This window comes from Mercenaria mercenaria, chromosome 2 (genome assembly GCF_021730395.1).
Source record: "Mercenaria mercenaria strain notata chromosome 2, MADL_Memer_1, whole genome shotgun sequence".
Lineage (NCBI taxonomy): Eukaryota > Metazoa > Mollusca > Bivalvia > Venerida > Veneridae > Mercenaria > Mercenaria mercenaria.
In genome coordinates this window covers 102,652,334-102,680,265 of record NC_069362.1, presented here as the reverse complement: position 1 = coordinate 102,680,265, position 27,932 = coordinate 102,652,334, and the positions used below count along the sequence as shown (strand labels likewise).

The 27,932-nt window shown below is 35.1% G+C and overlaps 1 protein-coding gene across 2 annotated transcripts; it reads left to right on the top strand.

Annotated features, from left to right (window-relative positions):
* On the top strand, positions 1 to 27,821 carry LOC123564747 (uncharacterized). Of its 2 annotated transcripts, none has more exons than XM_045358520.2 (3): positions 1 to 352; positions 13,810 to 14,013; positions 21,295 to 27,821. In XM_045358520.2, the coding sequence occupies exons 1-3, from the start codon at positions 7 to 9 to the stop codon at positions 21,939 to 21,941; spliced, it is 1,197 nt and encodes a 398-aa protein (XP_045214455.2). In that variant the 5' UTR covers positions 1 to 6; the 3' UTR covers positions 21,942 to 27,821. The 2 variants fall into 2 exon arrangements, with proteins under 2 accessions (XP_045214455.2, XP_045214456.2); XM_045358521.2 differs by lacking the exon at positions 1 to 352 and adding an exon at positions 5,313 to 5,437.
* The last annotated feature ends 111 nt before the right edge of the window (positions 27,822 to 27,932 follow it).

Below are 27,932 nucleotides of genomic sequence, written 5' to 3'. Positions count from 1 at the left end.
AGTAAAATGGCGGCGAATGTGTTGCCGGAGAAAGTTTCTGAGAACAGCATCAGAGTGTTAAATACTTTGTTTGACAAGAATTTAAAGACATACTTTAGTTTTGAAGTGGGCTTTTGTAATGCACACCAGCCTTACTCCTTCCGGAAAGCGTATATTGAATGTCCACAATTTTTAAGTCACAAACGTGATAACGTCCCAGCTGTGCAGTTACACAAGTTGCTGGCTTCGGCTTTTAAAATTTTGAGACCATGTGAAAAGAATGGAATTAAAGTCGTCCGTCTCCCAGGCACAACTAATGAGCTTTTTAGGAATCAACAAGATGCAGTGAAATTTCTGATTCTTTTCATTGAAAGTAAGTGCCAAATCACATTTCAACTAACTTACAGTCCTACTTTTGATTTTGGGGTCAATAGAACGAATGCGGGTCAGGATGGCCCAAATCCAAAACGGCCCATACCAAGACGGCCCAGTCCAGGACGGCCCAGATATATTATATATACCGTAATATACCGTTATGACAAATTAAAGATGCTATTTTGTAAGATCATAGTTGATTTAGAATAAAATTATATTAAGGGACAATTATTTTTTCTGATTTAATAATCGCTATTCACTTCTTAATTGCTAGAATAAAATAATTTATTTTTGCTTTTTAAGTGTCTAATGATCGTATCTATATAACGATATAAAATAAATTTAAATAAGACATAAAAGTTAAAATAAAAGATATGGCTTATTTTCGTACTTCCTATCCATATTTATTTACCTTCTATGGGCATTTAATTGCTTTAAAAATTAATTAATGTTCATTTTATAGATGTTTTTTTCGTGTCCTGCCCTGTTGTCCAATTATATGTATAATAAAATTTGTTGTCATTTTTGCTATGTAAATAAATAAAACATAAATAAAAAGAATTATTTGAAATTCTTGGTTATTCTTGGTTATTAATGAAAACTGGTCCGTCATGGTATGGGCCGTCTTGGTTTTGGGCGGTTTTGGTGTAGGACCGTCATGGATTTGGGCCGTTTTGACCCGTCACCAATAGAACATTTTGAAATTGCTACTAGGTTGTCACTTCCACCAGTATCTGTCTAAAATCCCCTGTAACCAAATTTCTTCATCTGTCACACAAATGTGCGAGACATAGCCAAATTTATAGGAAGTGTCTAGGGGTACGGTAGTCAAAATAATTTGACGTTCAGATTGTTTTATTATATATTTGTGACGGGCAATCTAAATATCAAAACTGAAGGACAAAAATAATGGAAGTTAAATCGCAGTACACAGTCATGTAAAGTTATTGGTTTTATATGGCGTGTAAACACACGGTAAACAATCATGTACAGTACATAGAAAGGTTTAAATCACCAGAATTTGCAGAAAATCCGTAATTTTGGAAATTATTTGATAATTTTAACATAGATTAATGTGGAATTGAATTCCCTTTCCATACATCATGTAAGTTAAATTTTGATTTATTCAACCAATCAAGAAATAATTGACATTTAAACCTATAGCATGTAAACCGTCAGCAGCGATGTGTATGTAACAGGCCCGGTACAAACCTTTATCTTTTAGACTTCAACTGTGTAAATGACCTGCACGGATGACATACATATTTTATATTACACCAGCTAATGTTCTGTTATTTGACTTCAAGTAAATGTCGTCTGTTGATACGAGGCATTTGATTGGAACGCGCACCGCTAATAACCAATCATTATCACTTGTATTTCATCTTGTGCATGGTTGGTCAATTGCACTTACGGAAACTTACAAAGTTTTGTTTTGTATGTGTTGCTTAGATACTATTGCTGCGACCAATGAAACAATTGTTAGATCTTTTTACGCGGTAAAATGTGCATAAAATGTGTAAACGATTATTGTTTGAGAGGGTTCTTTCTCTCGCTGCACAAGCGTCGAGTTCCCTCACTTGCTAACTTGTAGGATTTATACATTGTTAGTATGTACATTGTATATTAGTTGGGATAAGACACAGGTTGAATATTAAATGTGATATCTACTTTTGAATTGTTGATTTACTTTAAGATCTGAACTTCAATTCCCAAGTCGGATTCGAACCCCGTACTCGTATTTCTCTTACCAACTGCTCTTGTCCCCGGCTGAGGAAGGTGGTGCCCGTTACAGGTCATTTACATTCAAAATTTTGTTGAAAATGAAAAAACAAATAAGACTTAATCAGTATTCACCTTAAACCTAGATCTGAATGGTTTACAGATAACAACGTTCACCCGATCTTTCGAAATGTAAATAACCGAGGAACACCAAATAAATCAGGAGGATTCAGACTGGCAGAAAAAAAGATGTAAAGATTAAACAAATAATGTTAAATATGTTGTGAAGAAAACTATTTTTAATGATAAATAACCCTTTAAGTTAGGGTATTTATGTTTTTTACACATTTTGTAGCAGTTACAAGATACAGGGGACGCACTTTTTTACAAACAGTTTCTTTTACTTAATGTCGGTTAATGGATTATAACAATCGGTTCCTTGTCGATTATCATTATATCTTGCTAAATAACAAAATAAATATGTGCATATCGTTATGCCTATTTTTTCTGCTGAATTTCAAATATAATTCATTCAAGGGTTAGATTCACTCATTAACCTGGTATCAACAGTTTATAATCGGCATGGAACAGTGTATTCATTTGGAGTTCTTCGGTTATTTAGGTTTTGAATGAGAAGGTAAACAATCGGGTCAACGCTGGTAAACTGTTTAGGTCCAAGTTTTAAGTGAACACTGGTTAAGTCTTATTTGTTATTTCATTTTCAACAAAATTTAAGATGTAAATAACCCTAAATCTCTAGGCTTGTCTAGAGGTAGGGATCCTTACCTCTAGAATCAGATTCCAGCGGTACGGATCCGTATCCCTAGACACTTCCAAAATTATATATCTGGACACTCACTATTCATTACACTTTATGTATCTATTGAACCTTTCAAATATTACTAGCACCTGCACGACTGTTTGAGAATAAGTTTAAAGATAATTGACAGGAGTTGTCAAAAATGGTAGAAGTTTAAAAAATGACAGCAAGTCATTAGGTGAGTTAAGTTAAAATATTTGCAGCTTCTGAAAAAATGAAAAAAATCGGTCCCGTAAAAATGGAGAAAAGTATAAATTTCTGTCTGAAATCTCAATACACGATCACCTGCCAATCAGGAAATTGTTGGTAGCACCCTCAGATAATCAATAAACGTATCAAACGGTCTGATTGTCACCTTGATAATCGGTCCGTAATTAGCATGTGCGCCACAATCAGTGCTTGCGCGGCACATCCTTTAATGTTTGCAGACAGCCGACTGCAATGTATTAAACATTTTTGACTGGTTTCCAAATGTTTCTGACTGGATCCAAATGCTTTCGACGGGGATCCACTTCTTTATTTAGAATCTGACAGATGGTTTATTTCAAAAGGCTATGATTAATCACAGGTAAAAAAGACAAACGGTCTCTGCATTTAATGAGACATCACACGGGAAACCTATATAAATAGATTTTATAATTACTTGATTTGTAAAAATTACATGATTCATTTCCCATGCAAAAAAAGAACAGGAAGTCCCAGGACTATCCTGGGATAATGTCCTGAAAATATCTCAGGAATTCCTGGGATAGTCCTGGGACTTTTCACGCCGTTAAATGGGAATGGGACAATCCCAGGATTTTCCTATGAACAGGAAAAAAACAGGATATCAGAACTATTATTTATTATATTGTCCTGTTCTCAGGAAATCCCAGGAATTCCTGAAGTTAGGATATCCCAGGACAATTGTCCTGTCTTCAGGAAATCCCAGGAATTCCTGTTGTCAGGACATTTCAGGAGAATTGTCCTGTCTTCAGGAAATCCCAGAAATTCCTGATGTCAGGAAATCTCAGGACACTTGTCCTGTCTTCAGGAAACCTTAGAACCTTGTAAACATGATTTGAAATTCACTTTGGCGGGAAATACAGTTAACAAACTGACTGTTAAATTTCAATAGTATTTATGTGAACAGTAAGAGTATCATGCAAGGATTATCATTTCCTCATATCAAAAAAATATTTTGTAGTTAAAAAGCATACATCATGTACATAATCTGTCATAGCAAAATATTAATTTCTTGGCACATCATAAATCAGCTCAAATATGTGCAGTCATGTCAAAAAAATATAGGCGAAAATACTACTATTTAGTCTAAAATCATCAAATTATGAGCTTCATATTGAGCAAAAAGCTCTCGTCATTCTATGATCTGTTCACTAGAGTGTAACTGTCTGATCAAACATGTACAGATAACCTAAACTGTAGTAACACATTTTTGACTAATTTTAAAGAAAAATACTTTCTATGTAACATTGTTTTGTAAAATCATTAAATGAAGGAGTACATTATGTATCATTTCTAAAAGTTTATACAGAAATAATTTGCTAACTTACCACAAATATAGAATATATTCCTGTTATACCGACAACACCATAATCACATGTGCTTAATGATACAGTTTCTCCCAAAACATGGGTCTTCGACACCAGGATGTAATTAACTTACTAGACCATTACAAGATCATGTTTCAAATTAATTACCTTTTTTTCAGTCTGTATCTTTTAGTAAAAGTCCTGTTTTTTTCCTGTGAACAGGACAAATTTTCTATCATAAGTCCTGTCTTTTAGTGTTAAAGTCCTGTCTTCAGGACTTTCTTGCAGCCTTGCTATAAGAATCCAAGGATATCCCAGGATAATCCTGGGATTTCCTGACAACAGGAAAATATTTCTGCACGGGTTGTTGGGCCTCGATCCAGTTGAAATAAGTATAGAAAATCGTCTTTGCAACCCGACTCAAAGAAGTAAAAAATACTTTATTATTTTTATAGCTCTTTGCCCGACTGTACAAAAAAACAAAGAAGAAAAAAATGCACTGGTCAACACGAATGAAAAAGAAAACCGGAATGGCAGATCGGTCTTAAAAAACATTTCAAAATGAAATTTTGTTAACATGAGAAGAGAACATATAACTTTATAAAAGTACAACACCAGTGAAATGAAATATCCGTGGCCAACCCGCGTGACCTTTTGATACTACACATGCGGGAAATTCGATCTCTGCGTTCACATAACATACACATTTGGTCCACGACAGAGTATTCTTAAAAAACTGAGGATGTTTGGCAGAGAATATGTCACTTTGACGCATTGTATTTTATAAAATTCCGTCAAAGAATGAGGAAACATCACAAAGTTTCTGCCGTGATTATATGGTACCGAAGTTACGTGCGTTAGCTTTTAGACTAGTTAGGTACATGGTGTCAATGTCTCTTCAATTTTATCTCTGCAAGTATTTTCTCGGAAAAACATCGAAATTTAAACAAAGTAACTAACATATAACACTGAATAACTGTCTTCATTGTATGGTAACTCGCGATGACCGGTAAATCATTCTAAATAATGCATGACATGCTTATTTCTTTACTCTATCACGATTTACAAATATGGTATATTGGTAATGCAGTGGGTGGGGTAGCGCCGATGTCATGATTTTCGTTTCGGACCGATTGAGTTTTCAAAATTTCCGGAGCCCTGTTAATGAGATGCGTTTTATTACCCCTTTTGAGCCTCAAAATATCCGAAGTTTTAAGTCTGATTGATTACGTTTTTAATTTTCAAATGACAAATGAGCTGAAGATTTAACGCCCGGGCTAATTGTATGTTTTAGTGATCATTTTTCATAAAATGGCAAAGGAAAAACCCCAATTTATGTCCAGTGACTGGTCGGCACCCAGTTATATATTATACTATCAAGCACTGAGAATTATTGAGCGCGCTGTCAACTGACAGCTCTTGTTTTTGATAACAAATACTTCAAATTTCAAGGAAATAACTTTGGGAAAATGTTGAGAAATACCAATCAGAAAATATTTCAGTCTTCAGTTTGATTTTCCAGTAAGATGGGTGATAAATGTTGTAGTGTTTTATGACAAGGACATAATAATTATGTATAACATTAATTTTTTTCAACATATATTATAAGTAATAGGTGATGTGTATGGTCTGAAACTTATTTAATCAAATGTTTGTGAACACTGGTTTTTAAAATCACCCATTCTGCACAAATCTGTCGACATGAAAATAAAACTTTACCTAGAAAAGTTGTTGCCGAATGAAAAATTATTAACATATTATTATAAAATCTACTTTTATGCCCCCAGCATCTACTGATGTGGGAGGCATATAGTGATTGTCCTGTCCGTTCGTTCGTCCGTCCGAGCTCACATTTGCATACTTAGGTGGCTATAGGAACAATAGGTAACTGTACTTTTTCTTTGATGTCATTCATTCCGTAAGGCTTTTATGTGACTATTTTTCTCTTACGTGGCTAAAAGAACAATAGAGAGAACAAAAGAGTAGCCACATAAGTATCCATATGTAGGAACTTCCGTCCGTACGAGGTTAACCAAATGGGACTGTTTCTTCTAGCATCAATACCCCTTACTAGAATGACTTGATACTAATGCAGATGTAACCTGTGACCATTCCTCATCTTCAGACATCACCTGACCTCAGTTTGACCTTGACCTTGACCTCATTTTGGACTTAGGTTGCTTTATATGGGCCATCTCTTGGTTAACCAAATGGGACCGTTTTGTCTAGCATCAATACCCCTTACAAGAATGAATTGGTACTAATACAGATGTAAACTGTGAATATTCTTCATCTTCAAACATCACCTGACCTCAATTTGACCTTGACCTCGTTTTGGACTTAGGTGCAAAATCTATCGACAAGGATGCCAGTGGGGGCATCAAGCATTTATTGAACGCAGCTCCTTGTTTTCTTGCATTTTACATGTTTATAAACCACATGCCAAATTTCAAGAATGTACAGTATTTTTATGCCCCCGAAGGGAGGCATATAGTTTTTGAACCGTCTGTCAGTCTGTCAGTCGGTCAATCTGTCGGTCTGTCAGTCTGTCGGTCTGTCTGCAATTTTTGTGTCCGGTCCATATCTTTGTCATCCATGGATGGATTTTCAAATAACTTGGCATAAATATGCACCACAGTAAGACGACGTGTCGTGCGCAAGACCCAGGTCCGTAGCTCAAAGGTCAAGGTCAAACTTAGACGTTAAAGGTCATTTTTCATGATAGTGCATTGATGGGCGTATCCGGTCCATATCTTTGTCATCCATGGATGGATTTTCAAATAACTTTGCATGAATGTGTACCACAGTAAGACGAGGTGTCGCGTGCAAGACCCAGGTCCGTAGCTCAAAGGTCAAGGTCACACTTAGACGTTAAAGGTCATATTTCATAATAGTGCATTGATGGGCGTGTCCGGTCCATATCTTTGTGATTCATGCATGGATTTTAAAATAACTACGCATGAATGTGTGGCACAGTAAGACGACATGTCACAGGCAAGACCCAGGTCCGTAGGTCAAAGGTCCTAAACTCTAACATCGGCCATAACTATTCATTTAAAGTGCCATCGGGGGCATGTGTCATCCTATGGAGACAGCTCTTGTTAATTTCTAAAATTGTCATTTCAAAATTGAGTTATTTTACAGATGCACAAGGGACACATATTGAAAATCAGTGTAATATTCATTAATTATTAGTTTTCTGTTCATAAAAAGACTAAAGGTGATCAGCTTAAGACAAATCCTATCAAACAATTTAAGTGTATTCCACAGAATAACTACAAAACTGAAAATTTTCACAATAAAAACATGAAAATTCAACAGCATGTAATGCTTTAAATGAAAAATAAGTGACTTTAAATATAACTAACACAATCATAGTTATTGGCTGGGCAGATTAAGTCATATATTAGGGAAAATACTGCATTTGGTGATGCAAGCATGAAATTTGGTATGTATACTCGTCTGAGCCTCCTTCTTTCAAAAAGCCCGTTAGCCACCTGAAAATTCAATATGGCGGCCATTTTTCAAGATGGCCGCCACAGGAAGTTGATTTTTTTTTACTTAAACAGACCTAAACCGAGTTCTTTTTTGTCAATTTTGAGGAAAAGATATCTTTCAAGTTGTTTTGAGTGTGCAAAACCTATTTTTGAGACACAAAAGACTGGTTTCAAAATCCAATATGGCATTTTTTTTTTCAAGATGGCCGCCGTTTTATGTGAAAGAGCTAATTTGGCATTAAAACTGACGTTCCTAGTTGAATCAGTTTTATTGTTGTAGTCAGATAACATATTTAGAGTGTTAAAGGACAGTTTTTGTCTCGTCTGAGACTTTAGGAACTGATGGCGGACTAAAGCGTAGCTTTTCCGGCGGAATGATGATGACGACAGTGGCGGTGGCGTCAACGTCAAGTTTGTATGTCAAGTCATTTACTCAGAAACTACTCTGTTTATTGGATTGAAACTTCAGGCATGCCTTTGTGGTCATTAGGCGCTGAACCAGGCCAAGGTCCATAACTCTGACATAGATTTTAACAAAATTATCTCCCTTTTTAACTTAGAATTTTTAACGTTAGGTCTTCGTATTAAGTATTTTTCTCAGAAACTATTAGGTTTATTGGGTTGAAACTTCACACACGCCTTCATGGTCATTAGGCACTGCACTAAGCCAAGTTCCATAACTCTGACATGAATGTTAACAAAATTATCCCCCTTTCAAAACTAGAAATTGTAACGTTAAGTTTTTGTGTCTCTACATGGAATGTTATTCAATTAAGTCCTTTTATGACCGTCACTGCTTGATTCGAACTTTTGGTCCAGCTTTATATAACGCAGAAAAATTTAAAATTAAAGTGTATATAGCAATCCACGCAGACACATCAATTTTGATAAACAGAAGACCTGCTTTGTGTCATAGGTGAAACAATGCAGATCTACTGTACTTGTTTCCCCTGGGAGGCATGTCTCAAGACTATATTTTTTGGCCAAATAGTTGTCACATTTGCAGCTGTATAAATCTGTAAACGGGAGTCCAAAACCATTACATTTACACCTGTAAATGTATAAAAACTTGATGCCATGCAGTCCAATGTGAAGACGTTTAACGCAACATGAGTTCGTGCAGTGTAAAATGAAACGATTCATTAAAGCTTGGCCGGCACCGTCTAATGCATACTGAAACCGTGTCGTGTGATTTGGAGCGGCTTATCAAAATTTGATTCCATGCAGCCAGATGTGAAGCCGTTTAACGAAACACGAGTCCGTGCATAATGTAATAAGACTATCAGTTCAATATAGATTCTGGATCAGTTTTAGATAAGAATATCTTAAAATTTGTCCTAAAATCGACCTTATGGTAAAACTCTAACATTTAATTTTACTCTGTTCCTTTGATTTATTTGACTTATTTTCGTGAAACATCTTTCTTCTTAGTTTAAGCTTAGTCAGAAGTATGCTTCGTGAATCAGACTCAGTAATAGAAATAATAATGACAAAATTAACAAACACTAAACATTTTCCGAGTTAATTATTCATCATATAAAATAAATGTTAACATGTTTATGTTTTTAGACAGGGCAAACTTATGACCTGATAGTCTTATTAACCTTTTACAATGCACGGACTCGTGTTTTGTTAAACAGCTTCACATTTGGCTGCATGGCATCACATTTTGATACGCCACTCCAAGTCACACAACACGGTTTCAGTATGCATTAGACGGCGCCAAGCATTAATGAATCGTTTCATTTTACTTAGCACGAACTCATGTTGCGTTAAACGTCTTCACATTGGACTGCATGGCATCAAGTTTTCATACACCGCTCTTAATTACACAAAGCGGTTTCAGTATGCATTAGATGACGTCAAGTTATAATAAATCATTTCATTTTACACTGCACGTACTCCTGTTGTGTTAAACGGCTTCACATTGAGCTGGATGGTATCAGGTTTTGTTAGATGATTTCATAGTACGGTGCATCGCAACAAGTTTTTCAATGCATCGTTCCATGTTTAGATGGATGGAATGAAGTGTTGTATTAAATGGTTTCAAAATACAATGCGTTGAATGCAAACTTATTAGACGGGATGGAGTTTTAGACTAGGCGGCGTTAACATGCACTGCACTGACTGACTTGTTTATGAATGGATTGTATAATTACTAATTTTGGCGGTAACCACCGCCCATAAGTTTCTGAGAGAAAAAACTTAATACGAAGACTTAACGTTGAAAATTCTAAGTTGAAAAGGGGGATAATTTTGTTAAAATGTGTGTCAGAGTTATGGAACTTGGCTTTGTACAGCGCCTAATGATTACAAACACATGTGTGAAGTTTCAGTCCAATAAACAGAGTAGTTGCTGAGAAAAAACTTGACATACAACCTTAACGTCGACGTCACCGCCACCGTCATCATTGCCGTCGACGTCAGAAAAGCTACACTTCAGTTTTAAAAGACACAGGCGAGACAAAACTGTCCTTCAACACTCTAAATATGTTATTTGTCCATAACATTAAAATTGATTCAACTAGGAATGTCAGTGTTAATGGCAAATTAGTTCTTTCACATAAAACGGCGGCCATCTTGAAAAAAGATGCCATATTGGATTTTGAAACCAGTCTTTTGTGTCTCAAAAATAGGTTTTGCACATGCAAAGCATCTTAAGAGATATGTTTTCTCAAAACTGACAAAAATAAACTCTGTATATGTCTGTTCAAGTCAAAAATCAACTTCCTGTGGTGGCCATCTTGAAAAATGGCTGCCATTTTGAATTTTCAATTGGCTAACGGGCTTTTTGAAAAAAGTAGGCTCAGACGAGTACACATGCCAAATTTCATGCTTGCATCACCAAATGCAGTATTGCATCACCAAATGCAGTATTGTTTCAGTTATCTGCCCAGCTATATTACTTAGTTTACATGAACTGCTTACTGACAGAGTAGAAAAATGACAAAATGCCATGCATGGTAAAATGGAATAGTAAAATTCATACATACTTTATAATGTTACTAAGAAGGTGCACAGGGGACAAATTGCAGCAAAATATATATTTATAGAATAATTATGTTCTTAGTAAGTAAAATTCTTTCAACTGCACAATGTTCACTGGTGAACATTTACATATGTAGGTAAATTTAAGAGCTTAAGAAGAAATAAAATTGATGTTTCCACTTTTAAAATTGGCAACTTTGTAAAGAATGCAAACAATGAATTTTAAATTGTCCAGGGTTTCTTATATAATGCTAAATTATCAAGTAATACCTAAATTTTGTGTACACACTGCTAAGAATATAGAACTGCCACCACATATTACAGTAATGCTAAGATAATTGATGAATGTCAAAAAAAGGGTGCACAGGGGACATCACTTTTGTTTTGTGAATGTTTAATAGTCCTTATAATAAGTGAAGCTGAAAGCTACTTTTGTATCCATTGTAACTCCTTTTCAAGGAAAATGAAGTAAAAAAAAACCATTTTATTTAAAGAATAAAAGAAATCTGACACTTAACAACTGAAAATGTGCACAGGGGACATTTTTGGATGTATAGATATTCATCAAGATTCTGAGAAAGTTTTTCTATTAAACCAAAAAATCAAACTGTGTCTTCAAAGCTGAAAGGATAAATTTCTTAGAAAAACATTAGGACTTAAGAAAAGTAATGGGATTATGAAATTGTAGTGTTCAATATTTAAATTTAGTATTTTTTCACTATTTTTAGCTCAGTGAGTTTTTGTGATCGCTGGATGTCTGGCGTCTGTCTGTTGTCTGTTAACATTTAGCTTGTGTATGCGATAGAGGCTGTATTTTTCAACTGATCTTCATGGAATTTGGTCAGAATGATTGCCTTGATAAAATCTAGGCCAAGTTCGAAAATGGGTCATCTGGGATGAAAAACTAGGTCACTAGGTCAGATCAAAGAAAAACCTTGTGTATGCAATAGAGGCTGTTTGTTTCAATTAGTCTTCATGAATTTTGGTCAGAATGATCACCTTGATGAAATCTAGGCCAAGTTGGAAAATGGGTCATCTGGGGTCAAAAACTAGGTCACTTGGTCAAATCAAAGAAAACCTTGTGTATGCGATAGAGGCTGTATTTTTCAATTGATCTTCATGAATTATGGTCAGAATGATTATCTTGATAAAATCTAGGCCAAGTTTGAAAATGGGTCATCTGAGGTCAAAAACTAGGTCACTAGGTCAAATCATAGAAAAACCTTGTGTATATGATAGAGGCTGTATTTTTCACTTGATCCTCATGAATTTTGGTCAGAATGATTACCTTGATGAAATCTAGGAGAAGTTTGAAAATGGTTCATCTTGGGTCAAAAACTAGGTCACTAGGTCAAATCAAAGACAAATGTATGCGATAGATGCTGTATTTTTCAACTGATCCTCATGAAAGTTTGTCAGAATGATTACCTTGATAAAATCTAGGCCAAGTTCGAAAATGGTTCATCTGGAGTCAAAAACTAGGTCACTAGGTCAAATCTAAGAAAAGCCTTGTGTATGTGATAGAGGCTGTATTTTTCAATTGATCTTCATGAAATTTGGTCGGAATGATTGCCTTGATGAAATCTAGGTCGAATTTGTATATGGGTCATCTGAGGTCAAAAACTAGGTCACTAGGTCAAATTATAGAAAAATCTTGTGTATTCGATAGAGACTGTATTTTTCAACTGATTTTCATGAAATTTGGTCAGAATGATTGCCTTGATGAAATTTAGGTCGAGTTGAATGTTGGTCATCTGAGGTCAAAAACTAGGTCACTAGGTCAAATCAAAGAAAAACCTTGTGTATGATATAGAGGCTGTATTTTTCAATTGGTCTTCATGAAATTTGGCCAGAATGATTGCCTTGATGAAATCTAGGTCAAGTTTGAATATGGGTCATCTGGGATCAAAATGTAGGTCACTAGGTCAAATCAAAAAAAAACTTGTGTATGAGATAGAGGCTGTATTTTTCAATTGGTCTTCATGAAATTTTGTCAGAATGATTGCCTTGATAAAATCTAGGTCAAGTTTGAATATGGGTCATCTGTAGTAAAAAAATTAGGTCACTAGGTCATTTCTAAGAAAATACTTGTTTAAACTCAAGAGACCACATTTTTAGTCCAATCTTAATGAAAATTGACCAAAATATTTGTTTCCATGAAATCACTTGGTTAAACATGTTTACACTGTTATAGTATGTTTCTCAGGTGAGCGACCTAGGGCCATCTTGGCCCTCTTGTTTGTGAAGGGGGTTCCATCACAAGATGTGAAATATTGGTAAGAATAAGATGTAGTTTATGAAAAAAAGTATTTTGCTTTAAATATGCAGAGTTTAAGATACACAAAAAGCCAAAGCTGTAACAATAAAGTTTAGTTTGAAAAAGTAAAACACAATTGAAAACTATCCTTCATGTAAAATGTCACACTTTTTTGGGTGCACAGGGGTCAGGGGACACTATTAGCTATATGCTTTAATATAACTTTAAAAGTGCTTGAGCCATTAAGGTAAAATTGCACACATTTATTGACAAAATTGATTTGGATATAGTTTGCCCAAAAACACTTTCTTAAACTGAACTGAATTAAAGTGAGGTGAGAAAGAAGAAAAAACTTCATTATTTTGAAAACGACCCATAACTGAAATACTGTTGAAAAATGGTGTTAAACCCAAAACAAACAAAGCTGTACAAGGTCTCTGTTCAAAAATAATTCTCATCTTTAATATCGCTATTTATGAGTAAAACACTATATTTTATATGTTTAGTCAGTATCAACTGCACCATAATTCATAGGACCTCTTTGTTTTACACATTTAGCAGGCTAAAGGTTAAGGGTGATCTGATTGATACTTGCTGTTGATACACATATCTTATGCTTTTGATTTATTTCTTCTGTAGACTACAAGGATCATGAAGAGGCTTTTCATATGGCAATGAGAGAAGAAAAAGAGCCCGAGAGGGTTGAATGTGCTGTCCTTGGTGCCCACATTTTCTCCAGCTTAGCACTTGGCGGTATAGTGAAAATGAAGAATACAACAGGCCAGGCTGAAGAGTGTCCATGTTCTTGTGGAATGATCTTGTCAGCAGGAAACACTGGAATAGGTAACCGTGGAAATTGGTTTGTCATCTTACGTGTTATGATAGATTCATAGGTTAATGACATCAGTGAATTAAAATTTAAGTATAAAGGATGAAAAAAAATCTAGTCAGTTCTTCAACATCAGATTGTAAATATAAGAATAATTGTGTAATTTTGAAAGAGATTATGTTTCACCACTGTTGTAGCTCACCTGAGCGTGAGGTGCTCACCATGCAGTGAGCTATTGTGATCAAACTCCTTCTGTGGTTGTCATTGTCATCACCTTTACATTTGAACATCGAAGTACTGTTCCCTAATGATAATGTGTTTCCTTTATATTTATATGCAGATACCGGTAGCTACTGGTAATCATCTGTTTTTAGCTTGACTATTTGAAGAATAGGGGAGCAATCCTACTCGCCCCGGCGTCGGCGTGAGTGTCACACAAATGTTAAAGTTTGCGTACCACCCCAAATATTTTCAAAGTCCATTTAGATATTGCTTTGATATTTTGCATACTTGTTTACCATCATGACCAAAGTCTGTAAAAAGGAGGAGGCAACTCTATCAAGCATTTTGACTGAATTATGGCCCCTTTTCGTCTTGGAATAAATGTTAAAGTTTGTGTACCACCCCAAATATTTTCGAAGTCCATTGAGATATTTCTTTGATATTTTGCATACTTGTTTACCATCATGACCCCAGTCTGTTAAAAGGTGGAGGCAGATCTATATAGCATTTTGACTGGATTATGGCCCCTTTTCCACTTAGAATAAATGTTAAAGTTTGCGTACCCCAAATATTTTCAAAGTCCATTCAGATATTGCTTTGATATTTTGCATACTTGTTAACCATCATGACCCCAGTCTGTAAAAAGGAGGAGGCAACTCTATCAAGCATTTTGACTGAATTATGGCCCTTTTTCGACTTGGAATAAATGTTAAAGTTTGCGTACCACCCCAAATATTTTCAGAGTCCATTGAGATATTGCTTTGATATTTTGCATACCGTAGATACCCATGTATAATGCGCACCCGTGTATAATGCGCACCGCCGATTTTGGCCCAAAATCCTGGGAAAAAACCATTTTTGATCAGTTTTGAGGTGGATGGAAAACGAAAGTGGAGTTTACATCGACAACGGTAATAAATTTTATTTCTGTGGCGGAGAGCAGCATCGGTCTCGCGTTACTATCGATTTTTGTTTTCTCGAAAATAAAACCGGTAAAATATTGTTTTATTTGTTGTTATACCTTTTTAATTAACTATTTTGAATAAATAAACAGCAGCTGATTCAATATTTCGGAATGGTATCTTTCAAAATGACATGAGCTTCTCAATTCAAACCAATAACAAAAGGTGTGATAGTCTTTTTCTCACGATCAAATAGCCAGTAATTACCAGCAATTAACGTGTCACCTCGTGTCAATTATGTTGTTCACAGTTTGATCTCGGTTAAAGATAATTCTCGATCTTTAATTAGTATCATCATTTTCGTGATTTATTAACATTTCTGTCATCAAAATTATCACTTTTAGATTTATATGAAATTAATTTTGTTTGAAAGAAAAATAAACCATTTGATCTTTTATGGAACGTAACTGCAATCTTAGATTTTAGCGGTGACAGTAAGTGCGAGGAGTAGTTTCCCTTTACCAAAATTGCGAACATCGGTAACAAACTTGTTTTGAAGTTGGAAAATTGTCAATACCTGTGTATTATGCGCACCGACGATTTGGGGTTGGTCCCGGGGGTCAAAAAACTGCGCATTATACATGGGTATCTACGGTACTTGTTTACCATCATTACCCCAGTCTGTAAAAAGGAGGAGGCAACTCTATCAAGCATTTTGACTGAATTCTGGCCCCTTTTCGGCTTGGAATATGCTTATTGTAGTGTTATAGTTTTACTCATAGCTTATATTATACTATCAAGCACTGAGAATAGTCAAGCCTGCTGTCCACTGACAGCTCTTGTTAGCTCACCTGTCACAAAGTGAAAAGGTGAGCTATTGTGACCACTTGATGTCTGTCGTCCGTCGTCAGTCGTGCGTCGTCCGTCCTGGGTCAACAATTTCGAAAAAAATCTTCTTGAAAACCACTGGGCAGAATTACACCAAACTTCACAGGAATGATCCTTGGGTGGCCCCCTTTCAAAATTGTTCAAAGAATTGAATTCCGTTGCAGAACTCTGGTTGCCATGGCAACCGAAAGGAAAAACTTTAAAAATCTTCTTGTCCAAAACCACAGGGGCTAGGGCTTTCATATCTGGTGTGTAGCATCATCTAGTGGTCCTCTGCCAAAATTGTTCAAATTATCCCCCTAGGGTCAAATATGGCCCCGCCTCGGGGGTCACATGGTTTATATAGACTTATATAGGGAAAACTTTGAAAATCTTCTTGTACAAAACCACATGGCCTAGGGCTTTGATATTTGGTATGTAGCATCATCTAGTGGTCCTCTACCAAGATTGTTCAAATTATCCCCCTAGGGTCAAATATGGCCCCGCCCCGGGGGTCCCAAGTTTTACATAGACTTGTATAGGAAAAAAAGTTTAAAAATCTTCTTGTGTGAAACCACAACACTTAGACCTTTGATATTTGGTTTGTAGCATTGTCTTATTGTCGGCGTGAGCGTGAGCGTCACACAATGTTAAAGTTTGCGTACCACCCCAAATATTTTCAAAGTCCATTGAGATATTGCTTTGATATTTTGCATATGTGTTTACCATCATGACCCAAATCTGTAAAAAGGAGGAGGCAACTCTGTCAAGCATTTTGACTGAATTATGGCCCCTTTTCAACTTGGAATAAATGTTAAAGTTTGCATACCACCCCAAATATTTTCAAAGTCCATTGAGATATTGCTTTCATATTTTGCATACTTGTTGTACCCCCCGACAACAAAGTTGTAAGGGGGGGTATACTGGTTTCAGGTTGTCTGTCTGTCTGTCTGTCTGTCTGTCCGTAGACGCAATCTTGTGTGCTCCATCTCTCCTTATCCCCTTGACAGTATTTAATGAAACTTCACACAAGTGATTAGTACCAACAGTAGTTGTGCATGGGGCATGTTAGGTTCTTTTAGAAAAAAAATTTGCAGAGTTATGGGACTTTGTTGTTTTGTTACTATACTATATACATAGACACAATCTTGTGCGCACCATCTCTCCTGATCCCCTTGACACAATTTAATGAAACTTCACACAAGTGATCAGTACCAACAGTAGTTGTGCATGGGGCATGTTAGGTTCTTTTAGAAAAAAAATTTGCAGAGTTATGGGACTTTGTTTTTTTGTTACTATACTATATACATAGACACAATCTTGTGCGCACCATCTCTCCTCATCCCCTTGACACAATTTAATGAAACTTCACACAAGTGATCAGTAACAACAGTAGTTGTGCATGGGGCATGTTAGGTTCTTTCAGAAAAAAAATTTGCAGAGTTATGGGACTTTGTTTTTCTGTTACTATACTATATACATAGACACAATCTTGTGCGCACCATCTCTCCTCATCCCCTTGACACAATTTAATGAAACTTCACACAAGTGATCAGTATCAACAGTAGTTGTGCATGGGGCATGTTAGGTTCTTTCAGCGACAAAAATTGCAGAGTTATGGGACTTTGTTTCTTGTTAACATACTATGTACATACAGTCTGCATATGCAATCTTGTGCATGCCTAATCTACCAAACCCTTACACACAATTTAATGAAACTTCACACAAGTGATCAGTACCAACCCTAGTTGTGCATGGTACATGTTACATTCTTTTAGATAAATATTCTGCATAGTTGTGGCACTTTGTTTTTTGTTACTTTACTGTATACATACAGTCTATATACATACAGTCCACGTAATTATGCAATCTTGTGTGCGTCAAATTGCAATGTACTGTGTCAGTGCATGCGGGGGGTACATTCATCACCTTTAGTGATAGCTCTAGTTTACCATCAGGACCCCAGTCTGTAAAAAGGAGGAGGCAACTCTGTCAAGCATTTTGACTGAATTATGGCCCCTTTTCGACTTAGAATATGCTTATTGTAATGTTAAAGTTTTACTCATACTCAGCTGCTTATATTATACTATCAAGCACTGAGAATAGTCGAGCGCTCTGTCCACTGACAGCTCTTGTTTAAAGGTAATGAAAGCCATTTTGATTTGCCAATGAATAAACAAAATACCTCCCCCCACTCAACAAAAAAAAAAGAAACAACAAACAAACAAAAAGTGGCTACATCTCCAGTATGGTCTATGAAAAACTTTGAAAATCTTTTCTTGTGAATCTGCAGGCTGTTTTCAAAGTAACTTGACAAATGATTCTTTGGTGACTCAACCAAAATTGATGGGGTTTAAATAAAGAAACAGAGGTGGGCAATTTAGCCTTATTGTCAGCATTGTAGATAGCGTGCGTAAATGCCATAAAAAATAACGGGATTCGCTCACTCTCCGATTTTCTTGCTTACATTTTACACAAATCCCATTGAACTTACGCAAACACCGAAAATTCTATGCGTAAGAAAATTAAACAGCTGATTCAAACTTCCGCTGAATGAACTCAATGGTTACTGATAAAATGTGGCCTTTAATAACTATCCCTATTTTGATAATCTGTAGCCAGTCTAGAATTAATCTGTGTCATGTGAATGCACCGCACATTTTGGTCGGTAGCAAGACGTTTTGACCCCTTGACATTTTGACCCCTAATAAAATAAGATGACACCTTGACCCCTTGACACTTTGTCCCCTATTTTCAATTTTTTCATAGTGACACTTTGACCCCTAATTTTTTTTTTATTTGCTTGGTTTAAGTGAAAAATTTACATGTTATATGTCAATGTGCAGTATTTATAGTTAGCTTTTACAGTTTTTGTTGAATATTGACAGATATTCTGGCTCAAATATTTAACATTATTTTAGTGTTTTAAAAGGAACAGACATCAGAAAATAAATACAATTTTAATCACATTATTTGAAGATTTTGACATCACAAGACACATCAAAGAATATGTAAAAAGGCGATAATGATATAATGGTAAGTATAAATGCTGTATTAAAATATAGAATGACTTTGAATCAAAGAAATCATTGATTTCAATTTTATGTAAGTGGGCTAATTTGCAAGTAATTATAAGATAAAGATGGACTCATAGAACATGTCAGTCAGGTAAGTGTAAAATGTTAGCTCTATATCTCTATATTACCATGGTTATATTAATATCTAACTGAGTCAAACTGATATTGTATTTTGTAAATTCATTTGTGTATCTGGACTGCATTGTCTAATTAATGTTCTGTTTACAAAATGTTAGCTCTATATCTCTATATTACCATGGTTATATTAATATCTAACTGAGTCAAACTGATATTGTATTTTGTAAATTCATTTGTGTATCTGGACTGCATTGTCTAATTAATGTTCTGCTTACTCATAATAAATTGAATCTGACTTATTCATTTGAGATGTTTGTCGGAATTACACATATTTGGCTATGTTTGATAAGATGTTGGAATGAATGCAATTATTTTCCACTAAGCTATAAATATTATAAGAGTTGTTGGACAACCCAAGGACATATTTTATCACACAAAGCAGTGCTTATATAATTGTACATTATAACATGTTTTGTTGCATTAAAAAATGTCAATGATAAATATATGCAAAATGATTTTATAAGATTTACTAAGTATAATAGTATTGTAGTTATTGCAGTCAGAATAGATAGAATATCAAGGATGTGTTTGTTGATTTATTAATGTAAATGAATATATATTTTGTGGAGTGTAAAATTTCACTAATAAGATTTGAGCAATTATAGTCTAACACTTATTATAATAGCATTTTATTTCACGTTTATCAATTTTTTCAATGTATTTTCATAAAAATGATATTTCAATATTAAACTAATTATTTATGTTGTCTGTTTCATGTAAATAGTGCACAAAGTGTACTTATTCAATGTATTTTATGATTTATGTGATGTATTTTTCTTATTTGTGTCGTTGTTGTCTTTTGTTTGACTTTTCTGTTTTACAGTATTCTGTCTTTTGATAATGTTTTATATTTGTGTTGTCTATTTCATGTAAATAGTGTAAAAAGTGCACTTATTCAATGTATTTTATGTTTTATGTGATGTATTTTTCTTATTTGTGTCTTTGTTGTCTTTTGTTTGATTTTTATGTTTTACAGTCTTCTGTCTTTTGTATAATGTTTTATATTTATGTTTTCTGTTTCATGTAAATAGTTTAGCGTTACTTGTATTTATTTATAAAAATGTACATTTATGAATAAAGCAGTATACCAGTAAATGAGAAGTTTCGAACAGAGAGTTATTTTATTATTTCAATTAGTAAATGAAGTTATTTATATCTAATTACTAATATGATTAGTAATTTCATCTAAATAATTTCTTAGATAACTGCAAACGTTTGTGAAACATCATTGTTAATAATACCAACACTCATAAACCATACTTTGTCATCTACTCATAGCCTAGAACTTGTACATGTCCATCAATACAGCTTTTATCAATGACTTACATGCACATTAAGAAATTAAACTGCAGAAAAATATACCCCTAGCCACAAAAAATCGAAGGGGTCAAAGTGTCAAATAAAAAAAAAGTAGGGGTCAAGGTGTCACTGAAAATAGGGGTCAAAGTGTCACTAAGGGGTCAAGGTGTCATCTTTGGTAAAAAAATTTTAGGGGTCAAACTGTCAAGGGGTCAAACCGTCTGACATTCATTTTGGTCTACTGGTTTTTTAGACACTGACAAGCGCTTACGTGTTGTTTACATCTAGAGCGATTTTTCAGTTTTTCAGATTTTGCATGGCTTGTTCCAAACAACTTAAACTCGACACTTTCTTTTGGAAAAAAAGTGTATCGAGTAAAGCATTAGCGGTTCCAATTATTGACGATTTGATAACGGACATTTTTAAAAAAGAAGAAAGCACATGTAACGGTAAATCGGGCTACGCCTGATAATTGGAAGACAAGTTTTCCATAGCTTTTGGTCGTAGATACAAATGACGAGGTTCATCTGAAGTGTAGCCTTTGCACAAAATTTAGCATTCCTTTATTATTATCTTTGTCTAAATAAAACATGGTACATTTACCCATTAGACTATTTACTCCAATGCTCTGAAAACTGGGGGTATTTCCCCATATGGGCATATGGTCAAAAAATTATCTACAATGCTGTATTGTGGTCTTGTTGTTTAATGAAAAGGCGAATCAATTTCCGCCAGCAGGCTAAAGGTTAAGATATCTCCAGGTTTCAGAAAGCACAATTTCTTTTTTCAGGTCACAAGAAAGTTTGGCATGGATTTCCGGATCTACTAGTGAACCACACCGCAGTCACAGTTACACGGAGAACAATTGATGTAGATGAAAGTCGTGAGGAATACCGCCCAAGTACATCTAAAAGGATAAGACTTGAGAAAATGGAAAGTGTTGAATCTGAATATGAAGCATGTAACAAACAGAACACTCTTTATGGCATAGATTTTTCTGCCCAGTTAATAAGTCAAGCTATAACGCATGGTTTTGCACAGAGAAAAAAATATAATTTTGTTAATTGTCTGGTTCCTACTATTGGATTTACTCTGAACAGACTCTTGATTTATTTGTATGATCCAGACCGGGATATATTACTTCGGAGAAAGGATAGATTAGAATTGATGGATCAGAATGATTGTCTTATATTGCCAGCAGTCGTTGAACTTTGGTTCATTTTGAACCTACATCTTTTTGGAGCAACAATGTCAGAGCAGATTTGTTCAAAACTATGCAAAAGTGGTTTAAAATCACATTTAGAAGAATTTGGTGGTCTGGATATTTACCAACAATCTCTTCTAGTGGGTGCTGGAAAGAATGAGTTGTCTCAGGGAATACAACTTGATGCAAACATTCTAGCCAGTAAACATGCTTTTTGTTTTGTAGATCAGTAAATTTATGTTGAGAGAGTATCTTTCAGGCCAATGCTTGTTTGTAAGTAATTTGTTAGCTGAACACGGTCCATTTTTCATCAGAATGTTGATACAATACAAACATGATACAGGTTAACTTCAAACTTTATAACAGTTTTGTCATGCTGTAGCTGAATTTTGCTTTATTATACCTTTTATTCATCTTAGTTTTAGGGAAAAAATGCAAGTACAATTCAGGAGAGCACAGAGTCATTGCATAAAGGTGAGCTCTTACTCAAGACCTGATCTCTGGTATCTGCTGTTGTTTATTGCCAGACTTTGACATTTTCAAACCACTTCCCATTAGCTGCTGCTTAATGGATACTCATTTGAATTTGATCAGTAGTGTTGAGACATTAGGTCTGTCTTTGTATTTGGTCATATGGGGTTGCTCAACTTTAAACTAAAGAGGACAGCAGAACCAAGAATGGAGCCCCTGTCAAATTAGTTCAAAAAGTTTCAGGACTAAAAATTAAAACTCTTCCAGGCCCCGACCTCATTTATACCTGCTTGATAGATTTTCACTAAAGTTTGTAATAGACATCTCATCAGAACTTGTTTAATTGGTACATGCTGGTCCAATAGTAGGGAACCAGTGTCAGAATCCAGTTTTGCCACTGTTCTGATAGTTTCAGTATTGAGTGTAGAATTAGCCAGTCAGAAATTGTTTAAAAACCCCAATTTTTATGATGTTGGACCCTGGCATGGAATTTTCTTAAGACAGTAATAGAGCAGTCCAGCTAGGTTAACATCCACCAGACTGGCAAACATTGAATCTGTTTGTGATCTAAGTTTTGTACAAGATCAGTTTTTCCTCAACTTACGTACATTGAAATTAAAAACTGTCAGTGCCAGTTTCTGACAGATCAGTTTTCCTGGAGTGTTTGTTTAAGACATAGAGGTTTCATTTCCTTCTAGACATGGTAGAATCATTTCCTTCTAGACAAGGTAGATTAAATTAAAAATTTGCTTCTAGACAAGGTAGATTAATTTCCGTCTAGACAAGGTGGATTAATTTCCTTCTCTAGACTAGGTAGATTCGTTTCCTTCTAGACAAGGTAGATGTAGTTTCAAGTTTAAAGTCAGGTGGATGACTTTGGCCTTTTTGTTAATAATTACTATCTCACTTTTTAGCTTGACTATCCAAAGAATAGTAGAGCTATTGGACTCGCCCGTGCATTGGTGTCCGCATCTGCATCGGCATCCCGATTTGGTTAAGTTTTTGTACAGGTTCCATAACTCTATTTTGCTTTTTTACAAAATTATACCCTTTTTTCGACTTTGGTTAAGGTTTTGTATGTAAGCTGGTATCTCAGTATCCACTAATGGGAATGGATTGAAACTTCACACACTTGTTCACTGTCATGATCTGACATGCACTGTGCAGGTCCCATAACTCTACTTGGCATTTTGTTCAAAATTATGCACCTTTTTCGACTTAGCCGTTTTTGTATGTAAGCAGGTATTTCAGTATCCACTAATGGGAATGGATATAAACTTCACACACTTGTCCACTGTCATGAGCTAATAAACACTATGCAGGTTCCATAACGCTGTTTCCCATTTTTACAAATTTATGCCCCTTTTTTGACTTTTGTATTCATTCAATTGACCAGGCTGTTGAATAGTCAAGCATTGCTGTCCTCCGACAGCTCTTGTTGTATAATTTGAGATTTTATACTATGTGACTTTTGGGAATCTCTTCATGATCTTGATAGATGGCAATAACAGGAATGAAAATGGTATGAATCATAACTAGAATGCTTTCCATGTATAGTGAGTATAACAAGTGAACATGAAACACAGCTTGATACTAGTGCATTAATAGATCTTATACATTCACTGCAGTAGTTTTTCTAATTATTTTCTCTTTCATTGTTTCTTGATTTTTCATCTATATCCAGTGTTAAACCCATACTGCCACACTTTCTGTTTCCAGGATATATTCCTAAGGCACATTTGTTTGTTTAATAATCACATTTAGCAAATATGCTTAAGGTGAGCTGTTGTTTTTAGCTCACCTGTCACGTAGTGACAAGGTGAGCTTTTGTGATCACCCTTCGTCCGTCGTCCGTCCGTGCATCAACAATTCCTTGTCTGCACAGTAGTGGTTTCATTTATGATTTTATTTTAACCAAACTTGCACTTAACTTGTATCACCATAAGATCACAGTTCCTTTCTTGAACTGGCCAGATCCCATTATGGGTTCCAGAGTTATGGCCCCTGAAAGGGCCAAAATTAGCTATTTTGACCTTGTCTGCACAATAGCAGCTTTATTTATGATTTGATTTTTACCAAACTGGCACACAACTTGTATCACCACGAGATCTTGGTTCCTATCTTGAACTGGCCAGATTCCATTATGGGTTCCAGAGTTATGGACCCTTAAAGGGCCAGAATTAGCTATTTTGACCTTGTCTGCACAATAGCAGCTTCATTTATGATTTGAATTTAACCAAACTTGCACACTACTTGTATCACCATAAAATCTTGGTTCCTTTCTTGAACTGGCGAGATTCCTTTATGGGTTCCAGAGTTATGGCCCCTGAAAGGGCCAAAATTAGCTATTTTGACCTTGTCTGCACAATAGCAGCTTCATTTATGATTTGAATTTAATCAAACTTGCACAAAACTTGTGTCACCATAAGATCTCGGTTCCTTTCTTGATCCGGCCAGATCCCACAATGGGTTCCAGAGTTATGGCCCCTGAAAGGGCCAAAATTAGCTATTTTGACCTTGTCTGCACAATAGCAGCTTCATTTATGATTTGATTTTAACCAAACTTGCACACAACTTGTATCACCATGAGATCTTGCTTCCTTTCTTCAGCTGGCCAGATTCCATCATGGGTTCCAGGGTTATGGCCCCTTAAAAGTCCAAAATTGGCTATTTTGGCTTTTGCAGCCATATAGAGACTTCATTTATGGGTTTATTTTATACAAACTTCCAAAATATCTTCAACAACAATAAATCTTGGATTCCATGACAAGTCAGATCCAAGCGTAGATTCCAGAGTTATTTTATATCTGATTACCTCCCCTGATTGTAATCAAAATGGATTTATATCATTAAGTACTTATAGGACTTATTTGAAATTTCATTATTGTTATTAGTTGGACAGAGACAATCAGGGTAGATAACTATGGACTGGTTTTATTTCAAATTACCTCCCTTTATTTCAAATTAAGATGGGTATATCTCCATAACTAATGAAGATACTGATCTGAAATTTTATTTATGTCAACAGATTTATTTGGCAGATCCTTCTTTTGTTCACTTACAATATTTATTTTTAGCTCATCTGATTTTTTGAAAAAAAATGATGAGTTATTGTCATCACTTGAGCGGTTGTCGGCGTCGGCGTCGGCGTCGGCGTTGCCTGGTTAAGTTTTATGTTTAGGTCAGCTTTTCTCCTAAACTATCAAAGCTATTGCTTTGAAACTTGGAATACTTGTTCACCATCATAAGCTGACCCTGTATAGCAAGAAACATAACTCCATCTTGCTTTTTGCAAGATTTATGGCCCCTTTTGTACTTAGAAAATATCAGATTTCTTGGTTAAGTTTTATGTTTAGGTCAGCTTTTCTCCTAAACTATCAAAGCTATTGCTTTGAAACTTGGAATACTTGTTCACCATCATAAGCAGACCCTGTACATCAAGAAACATAACTCCATCTTGCTTTTTGCAAGATTTATTGCCCCTTTTGGACTTAGAAAATCAGTTTTCTTGGTTAAGTTTTATGTTTAGGTCAGCTTTTATCCTAAACTATCAAAGCTATTGCTTTAAAACTTGCAACACTTGTTCACCATCATAAGTTGACCCTGTATAGCAAGAAACATAACTCCGTCCTGCTTTTTGCAAGATTTATGGCCCCTTTTGGACTTAGAAAATATCAGATTTCTTGGTTAAGTTTTATGTTTAGGTCAACTTTTCTCTTAAACTATCAAAGCTATTGCTTTGAAACTTGCAACACTTGTTCACCATCATAAGCTGACCCTGTACAGCAAGCAACATAACTCCATCCTGCTTTTTGCAATAATTATTGCCCCTTTTGGACTTAGAAAATCATTTTCTTGGTTGAGTATTATGTTTAAGTCAACTTTTCTCATAAACTATCAAAGCTATTGCTTTAAAACTTGCAACAGTTTTTCACATTCATAAGTGGACACTGTACATCAAGAAACATAACTCTATCCTGCTTTTTGCAAGAATGATGGCCCTTTTTAGACTTAGAAAATCATGGGTAGGACAATATTTCTATTACACAAAAAAAATCAGATGAGCGTCAGCACCCGCAAGGCGGTGCTCTTGTTTTAATTACTTCCCTTTTATGTTACTATAAATAGCTTATTTTTAGTAACTTTTTTATTATTGGCGGTAGGGAAAAACCAAGACCACTTTTCTGTGGTACAACATGGATGGTACCTCCAATTTTTAGGTGTATTTTGACATATTTATACCTTGTAAGAATTTTTTTTTCTTTTTGGTTAAATTTCTTCCCTTTGTTGTTCCTGTCCTTTGGACTTTGATATTTTACTGAGGACCTTCTTGTCCTCAAGTGCAATGATAACAGGTGAGCGATATAGGGCCATCATGGCCCTCTTGTTTGTGTCTGTCTTAGTGTATAGTGCATAAGAGGTACTAATTTTGACTCATTGAGACTTTGTTGAATGTGTGCTTTGGTAAAAGATTAGACTAAGTTTCATACAGGCTCAAACAGTTTCAGTTTCAGATATTATGAAATTCTTGTTAACACTAAAAAAATTAGAGGAAACATTTTCTGCTTCATCATCACTGAATTTTGTCAGAATGTTAGTCCTTATTATGCTACCCACATTTATGTGGGAGGGGGGCATGAAGCGTTGATGCTGTCTGTACATCGGACGATTCCGTCTATACATGCATACAGTAATAGTGTGTGTTTAACTACACCCCCACTATTAACCTGATTTGCTTCAAACTTTCACAGATGAACAAGCTTAATGTGCAAAGGAAGAATTAACTTTTACTGTGATTATTTTTACCACAGTTGAGGGTAAAAAATAGGTCACTAGGGTAAGTCATAGAAAATCTATGTTAACCCTACATGCCGCATTTTCTACCTGATCTTCATGAAACTTTATACAATGTTCATATTATGCCATGATATGTCCCAAATGTTAATGTATACCAATATATACATGTACAATAGTTATGACATTTTTATGTCCGCTCTGTTACTCTTGAACTGCTTGAAGGATTCACCACATCGAGATAACGTGCAGAGCGCATGTTTTGGATGGCTCACTTCTAGATCAAGGTCCCACTTAGGGGTCAAAGGTCATACCTTCGGGTGTATTTTGCTCTGCATTGCGTTGCTGTTGCTTTCTCCTTTTGTAACTTACCCCTGGTTTTAATACAGTTTCTCTAAATGGTAACGGATCAGCCCTGGCAATGCCCAGTCTCACTTTTGGAAATATTTTTGCAGAAGGACCTCCTTGATTTGCAAGTTGTGGTGTGTTGGTTATTTTTTAAAACCTACTCTAAAAATTATAACTATTCTCTCTTTCTTTAGACAAAAACTGATTCAATTTAATAAATGATATATGATTATGTATCATTTTATCAGTCAAATATATAAATACTGATGATTTTCCTTGAATTTATACATGTACATGCATGTCATAATAAGATATGAGAAATTTGAAAAGATGTTTCTGAAGTGTAAGATTAACAATTTTCAGCTTTTTAATTGTTACCTCTTAATATAGAAAAAATGTGATCTTTGATTCTCTATTCTGTTATGTAAAAGTTTCAGAGTTTGATCAATGATTTCATGTACATCTTTATTTGAACAATAAAACAAGTCATTCAAAACAAGGCATTTATATTCAACATATGTTGTTGCCACATTAAAGAGCAGTACTCCTTACATAAATTATTATTTGACGTTATAAAAAATGCCATTTGATTAATAATCGAAAATTGATCA

What these genes read in the sequence shown, in the direction of transcription:
- LOC123564747 (XM_045358520.2), top strand. Translation starts at nt 7, where the DNA reads ATGGCGGCGAATGTGTTGCCGGAGAAAGTTTCTGAGAACAGCATCAGA. An exon ending in TCTGATTCTTTTCATTGAAA is followed by an intron (nt 353 to 13,809) that starts GTAAGTGCCAAA and finishes TTTCTTCTGTAG; the next exon opens with ACTACAAGGATCATGAAGAG. An exon ending in AGCAGGAAACACTGGAATAG is followed by an intron (nt 14,014 to 21,294) that starts GTAACCGTGGAA and finishes TTCTTTTTTCAG; the next exon opens with GTCACAAGAAAGTTTGGCAT.